This window comes from Notothenia coriiceps, unplaced genomic scaffold, assembly GCF_000735185.1.
Source record: "Notothenia coriiceps isolate Sejong01 unplaced genomic scaffold, NC01 NC01_scaffold00037246, whole genome shotgun sequence".
Lineage (NCBI taxonomy): Eukaryota > Metazoa > Chordata > Actinopteri > Perciformes > Nototheniidae > Notothenia > Notothenia coriiceps.
In genome coordinates, this window is record NW_011369947.1 from 9,601,701 (window position 1) to 9,622,517 (window position 20,817).

The 20,817-nt window shown below is 39.0% G+C and overlaps 1 protein-coding gene across 1 annotated transcript in view; it reads left to right on the plus strand.

Moving 5' to 3' along the window:
- The window catches only part of fstl5 (follistatin-like 5), a 273,902-nt gene that overhangs the window by 86,703 nt on the left and 166,382 nt on the right, over positions 1-20,817 (plus strand). The window contains exon 3 of the mRNA XM_010795567.1: positions 8,238-8,268. Coding sequence (XP_010793869.1) covers positions 8,238-8,268 — 31 coding nt within the window. The remainder of the gene's footprint in view (positions 1-8,237; positions 8,269-20,817) is intronic.

The following is a 20,817-nucleotide window of genomic DNA, read 5'->3' on the forward strand; positions in this document are numbered from 1 at the left end:
TCCCCCGACGATGTGGGGGGTAGACGCTCTGAGGTGATCGTGGGCGTGGCCCAAACACTGACGTCTGGCAACATACGTCTTTTTCTATTGTGTGTTCCCCTGCCCATTATTGGCCTTTCGTAGTGTACCCTGGAAATTACACTTTGTATACACATTTACACAGACAACTAACATATATATTATATATATGTATATTATATATATATATATTACATATCCTATATGTATAAACATATGTATAAACATTAATACACATAAAAACATAAGCCCTAACATATCCTGCCAAATAATAAGGCTAGAGAGACAGACATGTGTGTTTGACTTATGAAAAATGTAACTGTAATTTCCAAACTTAAACTGAAACTGAGTCTGGTATTTTACAACATCGAAATCGTTTTCACAACGTATAACAGTCCTGTCTGGTCTTACTTAATACAAAACAATAAATAAACCAAAACGACATGCGCGTCTGGTTATTATTTGTACCCCTTCAGTCTGATCTACCGTCTGAATGGATGTGGGAATACTTACAAAGTGTAGGAAGACGAAGAAGGATGATATACTTGTATAATAGCAGGGGTACGAGATAGGTCAGGTTTTACTATAGGTGGACATGTCGACTCTTTAACGTAACGTCCGTCACCGTTGGTACCCTGGTCATCGTCCCTTCGTGACCGCGAGGGTCAAAACCGAGAGATATTTGTATACTAAAGATCTCGAACAAACTTTAAATAAGTCTTTCGTCGATCCAGTGACCTCCCCTTGAACTTCAGGTCAGTCTATATTGCCGAGACGAAAGGGGAGAGGAGGTATACGACAGTCTACTGTACTCAGCTGGAGGGCGCACGTTAAGAAATTCGCGCGAGTCGACCATAAGATATGACTAGTTAAACCAAAAACCCCCCCACTTCCCGCGTCCATTCGCGATGTCTCGCTGTCTCGCAGATCCCACGCAACAATCAGGAAAATGAACCCAGCTCACACTGTCCATTCCTCACAGCAGCGAGCCCCGCAACGTCCCGCCAACAGGGCACCCAGACCCCACACAGCATTCTCATCTGTTTGTCCTTACTGGTGTAATGTTCTGGTTGCTAACGCCATTGTAAGACATAATCACTGATGTTCCGCTGTAACGGTGATGGACTCATCAGAACAGAGTGGGCGAGCTGACCAATCAGAGCACACTGGGCTCACAGGGAGGGAGGGCAGGAGTTCCAACAAGCCGTGTGGGACAGAGAGTGAAAACACATAGGCTACTATACAGAAATCTATTCTAGTATACCTCAACAATGGAATGATGATCAGTATAAATGGCCATGACATGGGACCTTTAAGATAAGTGCACCAGCAAAAGGAAAAACACAATGGCAAAAGTGAAGCAGAAGAATATGATGTTAAAAATACATGAATATACCTGATGGCAATGCAGAAAAAACAAATTGAATTGAGTTTGAACTCACTTTGCAGGCAGTTTTACTTACAGGCGCATGCTGGATGCAAAATGTAATGGAAAAGTTAAATATATTGAATAAAGCTTGAGAATATGGAAAGACACGTTATAGAATGGAATGAAACTGAGAGTATTGCAAGTCTTGTATAACTTTTTGTACAAGACACATTTATTTGTTTTTATAAATAAATACATATAGTTAAAAACATTTACTTTTTTAACCAATATTTAAGAAATTAAATAAAAATACAATACTGTAGCAATAACCAAAAGTATACGTATAGGTATGTACCATACATCCCTACTTGGCCCATATTGTATTTCACCCTTTAACAGCATCAGATAGTCATTTAATTGTTTTCATCAGATTTCTCATTGACGGTTTATGTATTTAAGCCACATAGTACCTTTACAATATGGTATGCTAAAGTAATATAATACAATTGATATAATATACTATGATATAACATAATATCAACTTTACAATAATACAATATAATGTCATATAACATGCACCTCATATATCTTATACTGATGTATTAGCACTTGGCCACAGGTGGCAGCACCGATCACATCTTGGCTTTCCACTGCTCTCTTTAATTGAATTCACCTGCAGTGTGTTGTTAGCTTACACACCGAGACGACTTCTCGTGGAGTATTTTTGCACATAAACTTGCCTTTATGTTTTTTAAATTCCTTCCAAAATCAACTTTATTACCACCAAATGGCTGAAATGGGATATACTAACAAACGGTAATGACAGGTAAGTCCAGTCCAGCTGCTAACATCTAACTGTGTACATCCTAAGCATTAGCATATGTTTAATATAATTAGCCTACTGATGCATTGATGTGTTTTTCACAGCTGATAAACGTGGAGCTTATTTTAATGTCTTTGAATGCTGCAGGGTAGCTTGTGAATGTTACTCCATATATATCGTGCCTTTTATACATTTACTCAAGTACTGCACTTAAGTACGATTTTGGGGTACTTTACTTAAGGGTAGGGTAGGTAAGAATGGAGAAACCAGCTCGAGTGCGCTAGAATTTGAAACTACGCAGCCGAAAAAAATCTGCCCCTTCCTTCAAACTTCCTTACAGAGCCCTTCCCCCCAACAAACACGAATGCGCACCTGACCAATGAGGGCACGAGATAAGTTTGTGCACAGATGGAAGGCTGGCAGGCAGGTAGGCCATCCAGTTATTTTAGCCGGCCGGCTCAGATGATTGGTCGTGCTTCCACAGATGACATTTTTAATGTATTTATTGTCAAAGCATTTAATATATTCATTGCTATCGGTGTGTTAAGAGCATTCCATGGAATATAACAGAAAGTGTTTCTGAACTGAATTACCTACCCCACCTTTAACTCTATAATAAAATCAGGGATTTGTAAGGAGTAAAGCGAGTGAAACAGAAGACGTACCGCTAAGACCTCTTGTTGGTGGTAGTGTGCGGACCGTAATGACAATGTACGCAGAGGTGCGTGAAAGCTTGCCGTTACAGGCAACGACAGAGGAGGACTTTAACCACCTCAACCTGGTTATCCATTCCACCGGTGAAGGCACTGCAGTGTCTTCACAAGTTTAGAACTAGTCAGACTTAGTCCTAGGCAACGTCGGGAAAAATTCTTTAAACCCATACCTCATTTATATTCTCTCCCAACAGCAAAAGGACTGGTGACCACCTCAAGGGGACCTTGTGGCCCTGTGTATAAGTACAATATTTTCTTGCATTGTTTCTCAGTAAACGTACTTATTTCCAGTTGAAACTTTCATTGGATGTTAATTCCATGAATAACCCATTACAGGGTTAAATCTTACTAGTACAATAAATTATGGATGTAAAACTATATAACACGTAATTACAACAAGGAGTGACGACCATTTCCACCGAGTACATTAATGAACTAATATAGACGTCGACCTATAGATTGATAGTAACCAATACATAATCAAATACATATAAAACTATATTACACTTGTAAATTTCATTTAAATCATTCCTCCAAAGACAATTTACATACTCATTTTCATATGTAATATTGNTTGAATTTGAGTTGATTATGAGTTTATTTTCAATTGATAATTAGCTCACAATAAGTTCACTTTAGTTACTCACACAACTTGACACAAGCCATGGGTTCCGGTCCGGACTTATAAGTCTGAACCTGAACCTCTGGACTTGAGTCCGGACCTGAACCTGAATGTGAGTCCAGGTACGCAGCACTACACAGGTATGAAGCAATTTGCAGTCATACGTTTCAAGTTGAAGTGTACTTGGAAGTTGAGGGTGTGGAGGAGTGAGGGATGTGAGAACTGAAGCAGGTGAAGGAGAGGAAAAGGAGTGAGGGGTTGAGAGATAGAGAAGCCAGAGAGAGAGAGAGAGAGAGAGAGAGAGAGAGAGAAGCCAGAGGAGAATGTGGGCGGTCAGCCAGCTAGCTGTGACAGGTGCAGATGAACCGCGGGTTGTACAGCTGGGTGCCTCCTCATCCCCAGAGTCTCCGGGCAGCAGAGACAGGCCTGCCAGCTGCCCTCGGGAAATCATTCTCTTCAAACAAATGAAGTGTGAACACTCTCTGCCATATGCAAATAAGCGCCATTTGATATCTTCTCTACCTGTACTGTTCTAAATGTCAAACCCTTTCGGAGGGCGGGGGGATTCGAAGAATGTCACACAGCCACAGGTGTTGTGTTTTTCCTTTTGATTGTGCCTACTGGGTTGTTGGTCAACAGTGTTTTGTTTAATATCAAGAAAGATTATGTTTGTTTACTAGATCATGGTTTTCTTTTAGTTTCATAGATTTATTTTGACTTTTTATCAACCTACTTTTAAATTAAAACACATAGTATAGCATGGCTTCACACATAGTTGTGACCATTACTTTGTTTATTCCAATTATATATAATTACCAACATCGTTTACTTTTAGTGCTGGCACAAAAAGTTGATAAATTGACGTATTGATTGACTGAAATGAATTACCGCAATCTATTTACTGTTAGTAAATGTATTATATTTTGGACTGTTGATCAGAAGAAATGGCTCTTTGACCATCTTTCAACATTTTATAGTTTGATCAATTGTATAACTGATAGCTTTGTTCAATGACCCAATCTAATTTTGATTAGAAAGTGATGTTGTTATATTATTTGCAAATATCTGCCCTAAATACTCAGTACAGTATTAACATGTTATGCAGTGAGCCGTTTAGTGGAGAAAGTGAATACTGCTGAATACACATACTTTACAGAGATGCTGTATGCGAAACCAATGTGAGTTTGGAAAATTGCACAGTATTTTTCTATTTTAGTATACCTCAACAATGGAATTATGATCAGTGGAAATGGCCATGACATGTGACCTTTAAAGTAAAATGCTTCAATCTGGTGCACTTTAAGCAGAATTATTACTAGATCTAGGGGGTACAACTCTAAACACCCATATGAAAAAGATTGGTTTACATTTTATTAATCAAATAAGTATGTGAACATAACCAATAACCTACCATAGCCAATAACAAATAAATGTAACTTATTTTATTTTTGTTGTTCATTCATATCTTATTTGACNCTCTCTAACGGTTTCAACATAAACTGTACCGAAAATAAATACCTCACGATGTCTATCTAATTATGAACTTGCTTTACTTTCACGGAACACATTTATGGTGATAACAAACAAATGTAACAAAGTAACATATTTACCAACACATGTTCTACGCCACTACATACTTACATTTAAATGTGTGCTGCGTCGGTTCAGCCATTCTCCGCAAGGGTTTTTGAAATTGGTCCGTGCGCAAAGCATTGTGGGGATTTTAAGGACGCGAAGTCTACCCATGTGCAGCCTGGAAATTACCCCCAAACCAAGGAAGTGGCCACGGTGGAATTCCAAGTATGCTGGAGATTGGAACAGTCCTTTGGCGGCACTCGATGACGTAGCATCCTTGAAATATTGGCTTTGAAGCCAGTTTCCTCGAGATTGAGAAACGGCCTGTGTGTATTTCAGCTATTGGGACGTCCTTCAAAATGGCGTGTCTTGATCGATTTCCAGGTCAAGTCCCGGAGGAGGGGAAGAGAGGAAACGAGGAGGGGTATTGGGATGAGGCTCTGGAGGATGCCCTTTGATTGAGTGTACTTGCATTTAAATGTGTGTGTTTTTTTATACCTCGGGACTGTGGGAAAGAGTATTTCGACAATCAAGTTAACTTTGATTAAATGGTGCATAGCCGGACCCAGGGAATTTATTTTTAATAAATAAGAGGTCCTGATTTCATTCAGGCAGAGAATCAAAACGGGGAAATGTCACCAAGAGGAAGAAATTCAACCCTTAGCTTTCATTTAAAAATGTATCTCAGGCTGCAACATGTATTAAAGGGGACCTATCATGCAAAATGCACTTTTTTATGTCTTTTATACATAAAGATGTGTCCCCGGTGTGTCAGGGAACTCACGCAGCGTCAGAAAACAAAACCCTCTCTCTTTTCCTCCGTACCCAAATCTCTAAAAACGGGGGAACAACGGAGCTGATCCAGATTTGCGTCCGATATGACGTAATATCTGAAATGTGGACCCACGGCCCAATCAGAAACGTTGCTATCAGAAACAATGCCCGACTGTTTTGGACGTAATATGGTCGGTGTTTACATTAGCATCGCTAACACAGTACTGGACAGAGCACATGTGTTAAAAACCAGGAAATAAAATAAGGAACTCACCTTGTAATAAACCCGCAAGAGAAAAAGCATTTGAGATACTGGCTGTTTCTCAATCGCGAGGATACTGGCTTGGTAGTCGCGTACTTCCAAGTCACTTCCTTCAGAAACGAAGCAAGTATGCTTCCAAGCCACGGCTTCGGAAAACAAAGAAGAATGGAACAGGCTAACAAGTGTGCCACTCTCTCTAACGGTTTCAACATAAACTGTACCGAAAATAAATACCTCACGATGTCTATCTAATTATGAACTTGCTTTACTTTCACGGAACACATTTTTGGAGATAACAAACAAATGTAACAAAGTAACATATTTACCAACACATGTTCTACGCCACTACATACTTACATTTAAATGTGTGTTTCGTCGGTTCAGCCATTCTCCGCAAGGGTTTTTGAAATTGGTCCGTGCGCAAAGCATTGTGGGGATTTTAAGGACGCGAAGTCTACCCATGTGCAGCCTCGAAATTTCCCCCAAACCAAGGACGCGGCCTCGGTGGAATTCCAAGTATGCTGGAGATTGGAACAGCCCTTCGGCGGCACTCGATGACGTAGCATCCTTGAAATATTGGCTTGGAAGCCAGTTTCCTCGAGATTGAGAAACGGCCAGTATCACTGACAAGTATACACAATATAACAAGCGAAGAAGAAAAAGGTGATTTAAATTAGTCTTGCAGTGAAGATTACATTATAATGGATGAAATCTCTTGGGTGTAAAAATCCATACAATACTCTAAAGTCGAAATGCATTGCATACTAACTTTTGTCAAATCAAGCTTATCGTATTAAGATACATATTCAGTATTCACATTTTCTGTTCAGACCCAGGGATTGGGTAATCAGCTATTTTCAGTAGGCCCACAGGGACCGATGTTCATATTGACTGTAGACCTGTTGCATAATGCATCCACTTCATAACGGCATCTTGCTCGAGATAGTCAGAATTTTCTGAACGAGAACGAGAAGCATGAGCAATGCAGATTTCACTGTAGAGAAATCAAATATTAATGCCTCTTCCTTTCGTATTCACGGTTCTGTGGGGAGCAGCTTCTCAGAATAGTCGTCCTGATAACAGCGTTTTTCACGACCGTAATCACTATGCATGCTCTAAAGGCAGCTGATTTTATGGCGCTCCTTCTCAAAGGGTCAAGGCTATTTGCTCTTCTTTATACGTCTATGCTATGAAATATATTTTTTACAAGTCAACTATTTTTTTTTTTCTTAAATAAAGATCAGTGATGTTTTGGGAAATGTTGAACTGCAAATATGATCAAATGGTGCAAGATACTTTGAAAGCCATACATGGATATCCACTCAAATGCATACTAAAAATAAAGCAGAGAATATAAAAGCAGCAATAATGTTGGAGATCCTTAAACTGCGAGTGAGATAAAATGTAACTTTTAATTTGTGTTAGAGAAAAGATTGTTAAGAAATGATTAAATATCCTTGAATATATTTAAATACTACATATACTGCCTTCAGCTGATCATTAAAAACTCATAATGAACCACCTTGCATCATATCCTGTATGTATGAATCAGTATATATATTAATGTTTAAATATTTTTAATACAAAAGATTTTGTTATTTTAATAATTGTATGCTGTTTTTCGGCTTCTTTTATATTATGTATGCATTATGTAAAGCCTTTTTAGAAGGGTTTGTGTATGAAATGTGCTCTACAAAGACCTGCCTTAATCCTTAAAATACAAAAGAGGTGATGTGACAATGGGAAAGGTTTATCATTGTGTATGTAAGTGATGCAAATACCACCTAATATAATGGAACGTTAATCTCCGATTTATGCGTGCATAAACTGCCATTCAAACAGACAACACTACAATGTGTCGGACAAGTTTTAGCATTCAGTGAGAGTGAGATCATTGGATCTTAACGTCATGACTGCACAGACACGATCTCACTTGAAACCTGAGCTGTTGAATACAATGTCTACGGTACAGCACCAAGGTGTCCCCCTGTTTTAAATGAAAACATGTTGATGCTGTAATCCTGTGATTTTTTAATAACTGTTAACTCTTGTCCTTTTTCTTTTTGTGCTTGTTCCTGCAGGATGGGATCCCTGAGAGCTTGAGGATGAAGGGTGAGTTTCCATTTCTCATTTCTTGCTCTTCTTTCTTCTCCTATGACATGCAATATACCCAACATGCATTGTACACACTAGAGGCTGGGTGTAGGGCTGGTGTCTGATGGAGGCCACAGTATGGCTTAACCTGTTTTTCAGGCCTCAGGCTCGAAAATGACATTCCCAGACTATATCTTCACTTTTAAAAGTGGTAAATTAATCATCTTTTAACTCAAAGCAAGGTTACACCTGTGAGTTGGATGTAGAAAAGTCAGAATCAATATAGAATGTTTTTATTTTAAAGTAAATTCAGATTGAACATAATAAAAAATGTTAATTATTGTGTCCGTCCAAAAAATCCCAAAAATCCCAAAAATTTACTTATAGTGAAAACCACCCTTGAATGAGGTATCGGAGACTAAAAGCTTTAGGAATCCAAAGTACAACATATGATAAGTACCCTGTATCAAGATTGATGCAAAACAAGTGACATTTGACCTTTTTAGAGAGGTTTAGAAAAAAAAACCCACTTCTGGGGTCATTTGGGTGGATTTTCCAAATCTCTGGAACCCATCGGTCGATTTTGATGATTGACACCTCTTTTGAACCGTTAGAGCCAATAGAATCGAGTGGAAGTTCCTAAATAAATCTAAACATTACCCATTGGTGAATGAGTGATGCATAGCCAGAATGCCCCGGAACCGGAAGCTACACACTCTAGTAGCTATCGTAGCTATCGTAGCAGCTAATATGAAATCTCCGTAATTGACATACAAATGGAATGATGGATTATCAGTAATCATTTCAAAGTGACACAGACACATTGGATTAACACATCTGCTGTAGGATCCTTTGGACTACCCTCATTTTTGTATGTGAAGCAGAAGAAAACACCTCATACAGAGCACCTTTAACTCAAATCTCCACTCTAGGAAATCCATTTGGAGCACAGCACTGTATCATCTTCCCCCTCTGCCTCAATGTGAAGATCTCACAAGATAATCACATTTTGAAACACAGTCAACCAAGCATGCTCCGGGGCAAACATTTCCCATGGTGATTTATGCTGGTTTTCACTTACTAGGTTCTTCTAAATGCATAAAAAAAAGCATACATGTAGTTTCCCACAGTGACAATTACCAGCCACTGACGCGTGATATTTGTTGAGACATTGTTTAATGCCAGAGTCATGTGTTGTACTGCAACATGTACGAGTAGTGAACAAGCTTGGACAGATTTCGGAAAACAACCCGAGTGTTTTGGCCGTTAAACACGTCGGCATAAAAATCATAAAATGTCTTATGTATGTAAATATGGGTAGTTGTCTAACGGGCCTTGGAACAAGTTGAAGAGGGCGAGTAAGGATGGGATCAGAGATAAACAATGTTTTTAAAAAAAAATAAGCTCAAACCTTTTTGTATCAGTTTAGCGGCAGTGTAGTGGCAAAAATAAATTCACATTTGATGAGAATGGAGTTTTGTGCTTTAGTGTGTAAAGTACAAAATACATTTTTTAATTAGTGTTTTGGTTTATCTTTGTAAATGCAAACCAGTAACTCATCATCATTAATACAACGTTGTTTTTGTTCATCTGCGTATACATACAATCTCCCCTCTAAAAGCTAAAGTTTGTAGAGGAATTAAGTGTGTGGATTTACTGATTTACTTTATTCAAAAGGTTACACTTTATACCAAAGAGAGGAATTGCAGTTTAATTCTCAGCTCCAAACAAAAACAATGTCTGCAGTGAAGATACCATCAGAAACTCCTACTTAACTTTATACAATTTTGTTAGGAAACGATAATTAGCTAAATACTAATACCTTGAGTTCTGTCGATTTCTGTTTTTTGTACAAGATTAAACTGGTGCAATAAAAACCGTCAGAAACAGCATTATCATTATGACACATTCTGTAAAATGAAGGAATAGCCTACATCAAGCACCATTATCTATTGTCATTTAAAACAGTTACTTTCAGCCTCATGTTCCTGTGGCGCAGGGCGGTGTGGAGGCATTAATGCGCTTCAGTCCTCTTGTTGTCTGAGGGATGCATCTCATCTGTCAACCTGCCACCTTTCTAATGTCTTCTCTGTCTCCTCTAAACAAGAGTCAATGTCAGGCAAAAGGGTGATCCCTCTGCCCAACATGTCTGCCACTAAGTGTTTGAAAGGGCGGCTAAATGGACGTCTCCCCATCTTTCTTCACCAGGGAAGGTCGAAGCAGTAATTGTAGAGGGTGCATTACCATAAAGGGCGGCCCCAGCTGTCTGCTGTGATTCACTTTAACGCGCCATGTTCTGTAAGCCGAAAAAAAAGAAGGGATATCTCACTTTGGCCAGTTTTCAGCAAACTCATTTCCAGGCCAGTTAACGAGAAGGAGAGCGAAGTGTACAGAAAAGCATGTATAATTCAAGCATCACCCCGTACATTGAAGGCTTCTCATTATTACACAACTGAGGTCAGTTTAGTGTAAAAACTTCAATTTTACAAGCTACGTAACAATGTACTTTTCAAATGGACATCAAGCTATACCGAAATTAGAGAAGACACAGGAACAGCTGAGCTGAGTACAGTAATACAGTTAATTTGTACAAAAAAACTTGCGAACAAACTCCTAGTGCAGAAAAGGTAAGAATTAGGTCTTTGTTTCAAACTCCTGCAGAATAAATTCATGATGTTTGTGGGCTACATTCATTTCCATAACCTAAAGCAGGGGTGGGTAACCTCCGGCCCCCGGGCGAGACCATTTGGTACGGCCCTCGAGGTAATTTATAAACACACGCAAAAAAGAAAAACATTTAAGAAATCTAGACCGCAACAAAATTAAACAAGCGAGTGCCTGTTTTTCCTGGCCAAGGTCAGGGTCCTTGAACACAACACGAGCCATCACGTGGTATATGTCTCGTCAAACAGGGGTGCAGTGCTGACGGAGAGCACCAGAACACGGCTCCGGCACTTCAGATAAGGAGCCGTACACATGCCGCAGTTTTTGCGTGGCTGTGTCTTTAGTTGAAAGCCCAGTGGCGATCTGTTCATCTGTCATACTAATCATACAGTCAATAACTTGAGACTTTTAACATACTTTGCTTCTTTAAATTCATAACCAGTTGACATCCTGTTTTTATTTTGGGCTAGTTAATTCCCTTTCAATCTTGCTCGGTACTAGAACACACACGTACACATGACTAAATATGTATTATGTTAATTTCTTATTTTATAGTTATTTACCTATTGTTACCTTTTTTTATTAATCAGTGTTAATCTGTGCTGTCCTGTTTTTCAATCTTACCCTGTTGCTGTTAAACTACTTAATTTCCCCACAAGGATTAATAAAGGTCCATCTTATCTTATCTCATACATAAATGTGTTGAAATGTCCACACTGCACACACGACACACTGTAATATTCATTGCACTGCGATAGACTGGCAACCTGTCCATGGAGCGTCCGACTGCAATCATTCACTTAATGTGTGCTACAACCCTGAACAGGATGAGCCGTTTAGAAAATGGATTGCAGGATATTATATTCCTACATTTAGTCTGGATGAGGAAAACAAAAAATAATTATAGATCCGGGAAATGCAGCGCCCTATAAACTCTACAAACTGAATGTCATCACGGAGGAGACAAAGACAGACAAATGCCAGCCGGATTCCAGCTCGCTCTGTAATTGGAGTCCCAGAACGAGCGCCACACTAACCGAGCCTGTTATGAAGGCTGTAGCGAGACCTAGGGCTGCCAGTGAAATGCAATTTTATGTAATAAATTGACTGATTTGGCCATATGAAATACCTGATGGAAGTTTTCGAGATAATCTAGCCTTCCTCATTACGTGTAAAAGCTGTCAGCGATGGCAACACCGTTATGAAGGATGATCGGGATGGGGTGCAAACGAGAGCCTAAGACACCGTTAAAGCTGGTGTTTGCGACAACGTTCAGTGCTGCGACTTGTGTTATTTCAACAAATGTCAAATCTGTTTAGGTGTAAATCAGGTTATTATGCTACCAGGTGACTGCTCAGGTTTTCATTTCATATTTGTTTGAGAGTAAAACTAATATCTAATCCTTGAAAGTGAGGGTAAAGAATCGATAACTTTAAAGCTTTTTTTAAATTGACAATAGACAATTTATATATAGTTTGTGCAGAATAGAAGTAAGTGCTCGTTTGACATTCACACATTCAACCCTCTCTCTCTTGAATTGTTCTCTGTGGGCTTCTGTTAAGCCTGCCTCAGCATAAACATTCTCAGGCATACAGTAACACTTATTAGCCTTGATCCTTGAAGGAATTGGGCCTTGGAAGTTATTGATATTAATGTTTAAGAAGGTTTGGGAAACTGAATACAACTTCAGTGAATAGAGCCGAGCATCATTTCTAAACACTTAAAGGTCCCCTATTATACTGTTTTTCATCAATATATCATAGCTCTCAGATATATACACACATGTCTCTGAAGTGTTTGGCTCCAAACACCAAACAGATCATTGCAGCATTACCCATAATCCCCTCTGTTTCAGCCCTGTTTCAAAAGTGTTTCTGTTACTTTAGATGAAAATAAGGAGCCCCTCCCCACGCCCCTCTGAGAGAGATTTGGTTAAAAAGAACACAATGGTGCTCTAGGAGGAGATTCAGGTGATAAGGTGGGGGGGGGTTACATTGGTTGGTGATTGGCTAATGGTTACACAAGCCACAACATCGTTATGACATCATAAAGTGGCGACAATCTGATTTTCAGACAGGTTTTTATAGAAATGGATCAGGACAAAAAGTAAGAGAATCTTTTCTCCTGAAACGTTCAGAATCTCTTCACACAGAGGGGACACATGTTGATGTAGAAGAGACATAAAAAATTGGATTTTGCATAATAGATTACCTTTTAAAGAAATAAACAATTCAGATTTGTTCAGAATAAGTTGGTATGGATAGTAATACTAGAAAACAGGCATATTGTGATATCTGCAGATGCTCTCCATAATCTGCTTTGGAAGGAGATTGAACAGGTTTTTTGGGTCGCAGCTGGCCAGTGGACGATGCCAAAGCAGTCCATCTTCATCACTGCAATGTAACACGCTCATATTACTGGAGCTGGATGGCCGGTGACATTTTCAGTGCATACTAACGAAATGTGACACTGTACCTCTATCAGCCTTGCAGTGTAATTGTTTTTGACAGGAATTTTGATTACTTTATATGGCGATGAGAATAACAAAATTGTTGTCTATGAATATGCCTCATGCTTTGCTGTGGTTGTTTACATTCATTTGATTTAACAGCTTTTTGGCAACTTTTGTTAAGAGGTCTGATTGTTGAAGGACATTTGTTTCAATCTTGGTGCATTAGTTTTTAACCTTTTTAACTTAACTGAATCCAGTTAAAACACGGTAGGCTGTTTAATGTGGATGCTATCTTATTAGCTGTTTGCTGTGCACCAGACTCTTTATATCTGTCTTATTAACTAAGCTGTTCACCAATATTCTACAAGTTTGCATTTCACAGTTAATCCATACCACAACAGTGATATTGTGATAAAGATAAAAGTACTTTCTGCTTGTTCAATTTGGGAAATTCAGCATTTAGGGTTCATTAAATAAGAATTTGAAATACAGAAATCACCAAGCATGAATATATGGCCACTAACGACAGATTTTCCCACGGCAACAAATACATAAATAAATAAATAACTAATGACAATAAATAACAATCATAAACCCTGGACTATCTCCATTGGGATGGTACAACCTTTAAGGTTTGACGGGGAGCAAACATCTGGCTTTGTTGCCTGGCACCAATGTTTACGTTTCCCCTAATCTCTCGTCTCCCATTCTTTAATTTACTGACATAATATATTCATTTGTATGCATAACATCTGCCTTACCCCAACTAGACCGGAGCCCCTTGCTGAAGCACATATGAATAATTCACAGGCTGCAAACACCAAGCGCTAAATTGTACATTAATTCTAAAATTACACTCCAGCCCCTGGGTCCGGGATACACTTTGAATAACTCGTCACAGACGTCATGTGAGAAGAGCAGTGAACCCTGCCTTGCATTGGACTTTTCTCTCACAGTGAGAGGATAGAAACACAGGGAGTCTTCCAATATAGGGCGGTCGTCCATAGGGACTTGGCTTGGCAGTTGGAAGGTCACTAGTTCAAGTCCCGGAAAGACCAAGTGCTACCGAGGTGTCCCTGAGCAAGGCGCCGTTCCATACACTGCTCCCCGGGCGCCGTACATACAGTAACGGCACTGCTCCTAAAACTAGGATGGGTCAAATGCAGAGAAACCGTTTCGTTACATAGAACCTGTACACGGCAATAAGTTGAATCTTCAATATATTGTTTTGCCACAATTTAATTTGAAAAGCTCTCATACAGTAAATCTTAATCAAGTAACTGTACTTTCAAAGAGTCTTTTTCCTGGCAGGGAGGAGAGACTGCACTGCACCATCTGCTTATGAGCGGACACTGCTAGCTGAGATGAGTTTCAGAGTAAAAAAAAACCAAGAAGGCCTTTAGGATTTTCCCTTTGAATCCCCTCAGGACTTTTTCTGGGTAACTTCACGGGCCACTTATGTTACTTGACCCATTAAGTCATAAGAGGACAGTTGTGTGTGTGTCCTAAATACTTTACAGTACAACTCCGACACCTCCTCAGCTCTCAGGGGAGAAATCCGGCTGCACTTTAAACAGCATTAGGGTGTCCTTGCTTCGTTTTCAATTGTTGATCTTATTTTTTTGTAGATGGTTATCTAAATCCTCGGATAAGGGGATTTAAGATATCCGAAAGCAGCATGACACGAAAACACACCTTCAAAAATATATGTTTTGGTTGTCTACCAGTCTTCCTCTAATTGTTTTCGCACCAAAATGTAGATCGCTGTTTGACTGCCTTTTTCTCTCTTGTTTAAAGTCAGAAGATATTCCACTGAAAAGTCATGAAAGACTGATTTCCGTGGACTTCACTGCGGCATTTGAATTCTTTTGAAAACCAAATGAGCTCCAGACTCCAGTCCTGTTATCCGTTCTGCTGTAGGAAATTCACTGTAATCTCTCCAGGAACCAAAAAGCTCTGGGCCCTTTTATGAGTTACCATCTATTATTTATCTTTATACAGATTTTGAATCCTGATCATCCAAAAATTTCAAAAACAGTTGTCTGTCTCCTGACTTCGGATGGAGTCACGAATGCTCGTAAACGTTGACTGATTGATCACCCTCGGCCATAATATTAACATTTACAGTATGAGCCTTTGCCGTAGCATTCTGTTATGCCATGCAATGTATTTTCAGATCTTTGAATTGCTTAATGAACTTGCAAAGTGCTTATTTGAAAATAATAACACGCACACGGGTAAAAAGCAAGAGTGATAGGTGTCATGGCGATCATCAGCCCTGCAAAAGGGAAGCATAATGTCCTGCACACTTAGCAAGATCAACACTTTTAACATGAACGCTCATCTCCACCGTACAAATGACTTCCAGGATGTTGATAACCATACTTTTGGCAAACCATATCCTGAATATGTAGAATTAAACGGAGTGAGACGAATCTAATTGAGATTCATCAACAATTCTTGGTGATCTGCGTGAACTCTTGGTACTCACAGTGGATAATGATGAAGGCTTGGCTGGAGCAGTGCCTCTTTCCCATCTGAAGGTCAACACAGTAATCATAGGAAGGAACATTATCTTTTACGGAACGTTTCCTACTCTCAGCCAAGTTTCACTTACATGTGTTTTTTTATCTGAATGGCAGGACCGCATCAGTGTCCAAACATTAAGAGACAAACCCATTTTCACAGAGCTATTCTATTCATTTGATTATACACTATGTCCAGAATGAAAATGACCTCCTATATTTTTTTCTTAAAATAATTTCTCAGGAGTTTTTAACCCAACTTCTTCCAGGACCTCAAAATAAATCTCCTCTCAGCAGTAACAGCAGGCGTACTATCTAAGACGGCACTTTGGGTAAATGTAGGAAGCTTCAATATACCATTATGAGTGATAACAAACTGAGGCATTAGTGTCTCTAACTCACTCAGATTCCACATTATCTTTCAAAGCTCCTTTTATGTGGTACTGTTGGGATCACTGTTTGCATGTAGAGAGCTATAAAAAGTTGATGTGACTGACGGCAGACTCTTGTTTTGTTGTATGATCTTGTACTCAGCAGGGGCTTAGCTTGTTTGTGACAACCCAAAAACTGCAATTTTTATTTTTTCATTGTCTTTCTTGAGTTGGAATCAGACGTTCTTTTATATGTTTCATCATGGCAAAGAAAAAAATCTCTGCGCAATGTGTGCTGTAATCTTTTCACTATTCAGTTCTTGTCCTATTTTTTGGGCGACTTTTTCTTTTATATTTTTTGCCCTTTGATAAAGGCCCCTACTGAGTTAAAACGGTATAACACTACAGAGGCTATGTAGCAAAAGCCTTGATCCTTGTCTAGCTTTTGCACTTGTGGCAGAAACGAATAACCCTATGAGTTTCATTACAAATAAAATCACTTTTGGACACAAAAACATAGTCTTTACGAATAAGCATTGATCTCATCATTTTAAATATTAGACCATAGTCATAGTTGTACCACCTGAACAAAGCGGGGATGCACACCATATGCATACATTTAAAATGGGATTATGTTAAATTAATTTACTTTCTATCTAAAATTTAATGAGTTCCTCTCCTAAAAATCAGTTTCTGGTGTCCATAGAAACCATAACAATTGCTTCCTCAACCAAAGAAAGCAGCTATTCTATTATGTAGGGATGCACCGAATATTCGGCCCCCGAAAATTATCGGCCGAAAATGGTTAAAAGGTTCTAGCACCGAAAAAATATCACCGAATGTCAGAGAACAGGGTTACGTTGGTAAGCTATCGTGTTGTTGTGATGACGTAATCAAAACGCGGCGACAAGCACGGCGCGCGACCATGCTCGCGGCTGGCTCACAGCCAACATGTCTGCCGCTTGGAGATATTTAAAAATATCAGAGAAAGAGGCGCGGATTGCGATTTGTAAAACGTGTTCAGCTGACATTTCTCGAGGGGGTGTAACTGCAAAGACTTTCACCACTTCGGNTTTCGCTCAATTTAACACTGTCTTTGCATGGGCTGATTCTGTGAGAACAGCACCATCTACAGGCCTGGCATATGTACTACTGCCTCTCCAGCGCNTTATTTACACTATTTTGTTGTATGCCTACTGGCCTAGATGTTTATGCAGTTTTAAAGCACCTTGGCTTTGTTCTGAATGCACTTTGTTGTAGTTATCCTACAGAGAAAAGAAAATGCACTTGACTTGGAATGAATGTACTGTATGCATTCAAAAGTGCTGAATAAATGTTTTATGGACCCATAATAGTGATTATTATTTAAGTTAAGTTTTGCCATAATCATTTCTTTTTCCATAATCAGGCAGTTGAACAACATTGGTAAAAAATGTATACATTATATATATTTCTATTAATCATTTTCGGCCTTTCGGCATTCGGTTTTCGGCCAACTGTTTCCTATTTTCGGTATCGGTTTCGGCCAAGAATTTCCCATTCGGTGCACCCCTACTATTATGATAATTTTCTATATCTAATTTGTTAACCTTCATACCCTCAAATCGCACAGACTGCAGCTTTACTCTGAACACGGAGGGATCTTTCAATGCTTTGGTTGAATGCATTCAGCATTGGAAGTCACTTTGACTTTGAGTGCTCAGATCAAATTCTAACTAAACCTATTCATGGTATTAACAAAGAAGGCAATTCACCCAGTTAGCTGTCTCTTGTATCCCCAAATAAGCTATCCTAAATCTATTCCTAACCAACATGTACTGTATGTGCTTGCTGTAAATCTACAGTAATGTACCTTTTTAATTAAAAAGACGTACACATGCGTACACATACCCATCAGTATATAGTTGTTTAATTCAGATTGTCAGACATAAATTTGTCATCCCCCACCCTAGCCTAAAGAACATCTCTACAACTTTTCTTTTAATCTTCCTTTCTTTTATGACAGATCACTAGTTTTTGTCTGCTTATATTTGATTAAAAAAACAGACACTGACACACATTCACTAATCTAAAAAGCACTACCACAAAAAAGTAAACAAATAAATTCAGAATAGGCAAGATAAACTTCCCAACTTCCTGCCTACCAACCAGACCGCTCTGTGTAAAGTGAAGTAGTAATGGGAGAAGCGTGGGGTGCTTACAATTAGTCGGCAATCCCTGATCAATGGGGTTGTTAGTGGAAACTCTCAGTTGTGCATCCTGATGTGGATGAGAGAGGAGCCGGGCCCACGTTCACTCATTAGAGGGGGGGATGAAATGGGACGGAAAGTTGCCAAGTGGCTGCCAGGTGCTCTCATATCCACTCTGCAGCACACACACTCAGCCAGAGACACACACACGCTCAGCCAGAGACACACACACACACGCGCACGCACGCACGCACGCACACACACACACACACACACAGGCACACTGTGAGAGGGTGGAAGTAACACATTTCTTTTAGTCTTGTTCCTGCAATTCAATACGTTTATGGATCCTTTTGTCCATAATGACTAAGTATATGACACAGCTGCATTTGCAAATCAAATCCATTCTAGTTATATAACCTTTACAGTATGAAAGCGTTGCACACATTGAATAAATGAATACATTGAAGCATCGGCCGAGGCACATGTAAGTGTTGGAAACACTATTTGTATCAGTGGATTGTAAAAGCTGAAAGGAGAAGCAAAACGTAACTCAATAAAAAGCAGGTGCACATTAGAGTGGTTGATATGCGGTGTGGATTCTTTCCATTAGCTGATGTCTCGGCCACATTGTGTCATCTAGAGCTAAAACAAGTAAAAACAAAAAGCAAAGACTAGCTGAGCAAGTGGATGTTCAGAAGTAGTAGTAAACAAGCATTGCATTGTACTTGTAATGTGCTTGTGAAGGCAGAGTGATTTGATGTTATCTAAATATCTATATAAGATCATTGTTGTGTTAATGTAGCAGCAAATTGGTTTCAGAATTGTTGAATATTCCTTGTATTGGTATCAAATACTTAGTTCCTGGTATAATGACATCCTTACTTGTGGCTTTAAATGCTTTTTTGTATTCTTGATTAGCTTTAGCTCGTTGGTTGCTTCATTAATATCATTGGAGCCTTGCTTATTGTTAAGATAAAACAGTCATGGGATAACTTCTTTTTATCGACCAAAAACATTGTTATGCCTGCTTCTCTAATCTCTGCTGCAGGTTTTCAGTAGAATATATGCATTGGGTTTAGGGAGGAAATAACTAAAATCATCTTTGTAGTACACAGTACATAAGCACACATCTTTCTCAAAATGATAATCTCCTCAAATCAACATTTTCCAGTGTTTGCACCACCAATTAGCATGAATAAATAAACATTATCCTGCAGGAGCAATTGCAGTTTAGAAATAATGGGTATAATTCATATCCTGGATCAAAGTGTATTCAGGCATTAATGTGTGCATACATTCAGATGTGTTGTTTTTATTCTCAGAGATGTTTTTTACCGATGCATTAAAGAGTGTTTACGGCCCTCTGGGATTAGTGTCAAAGGTGGATGTGCTTCAGATGTATATTTATCAAACAATGAAATATAAAAGAAGTTCATAGCTTTTTAAAAGACACTATAGAGGAGAGTCATTGTGGGGCTATAAATGTATTTCCCGAGCCAATGACAAGCTGGAGGATATTCCACATGCAGTATATTTATATGGTTTTAATTTGTATTTACAGTATGTTCTTTGTACTCTGCGAAGTGCTGTGTGATGAATGTGTCAGCCAGCCATTTATGAATATATTGGACGTGACTTGATTGTGTTGTTCTGTTAGAGTTCGCTAAGACCCGGCACAGTGTATTCATGTCCTGACAGCTGTGTTTGTAGAGAGCTACAAGATGGATGTTCAGTAGTTAAAACTCCCCTATGCCATATCTGCCTTCTATACCTTAAATGAAATTGTTCCTGTCTTGTTTAAAAAATGTAATACCATTCCCCTTGCTGTATTTCTTTATCTAACTTCTTTCTATCGAAGGTGATAATTCAAGGCAGACACAAACTATGTTGTGCTGCTACTCCTGTCAGCACATAGAGGCTTTGACCTTTTCACACTTTTTAACTGTGGCAGATTCTACTGTCAAGCGAGATGTTGCATTTTACTGTTTGGAAATCTTGTAAAAGAAGCACATGTCTGAAACGTGACTGTAACTGCTGTACATTTATATAGTTAGGAAGCAAGGATGCATCGTTTCAGATCAGCAGGTTGCAGAGATCTGGTTTCATTTAAAAGGAAAATACCTGCTATTAATTATTAGGGATGTCCCGATCACCTTTTTTTGCTCCCGATCCGATTCCGATCATTTGATTTTGATACCGATTTTTCCCGATCCGATCTTTATGCAATGCATTAAGAGGAAAAAAAACATTGAAGTTGTCCCTTAAGGTTATTTTTTTATTTAAATTGGATATTCTATCCAACATGGATATAGCTTCTTTTTTTCACAGCAGCATTGGATCAGTTCAGTTGTGCAGCATTGGAT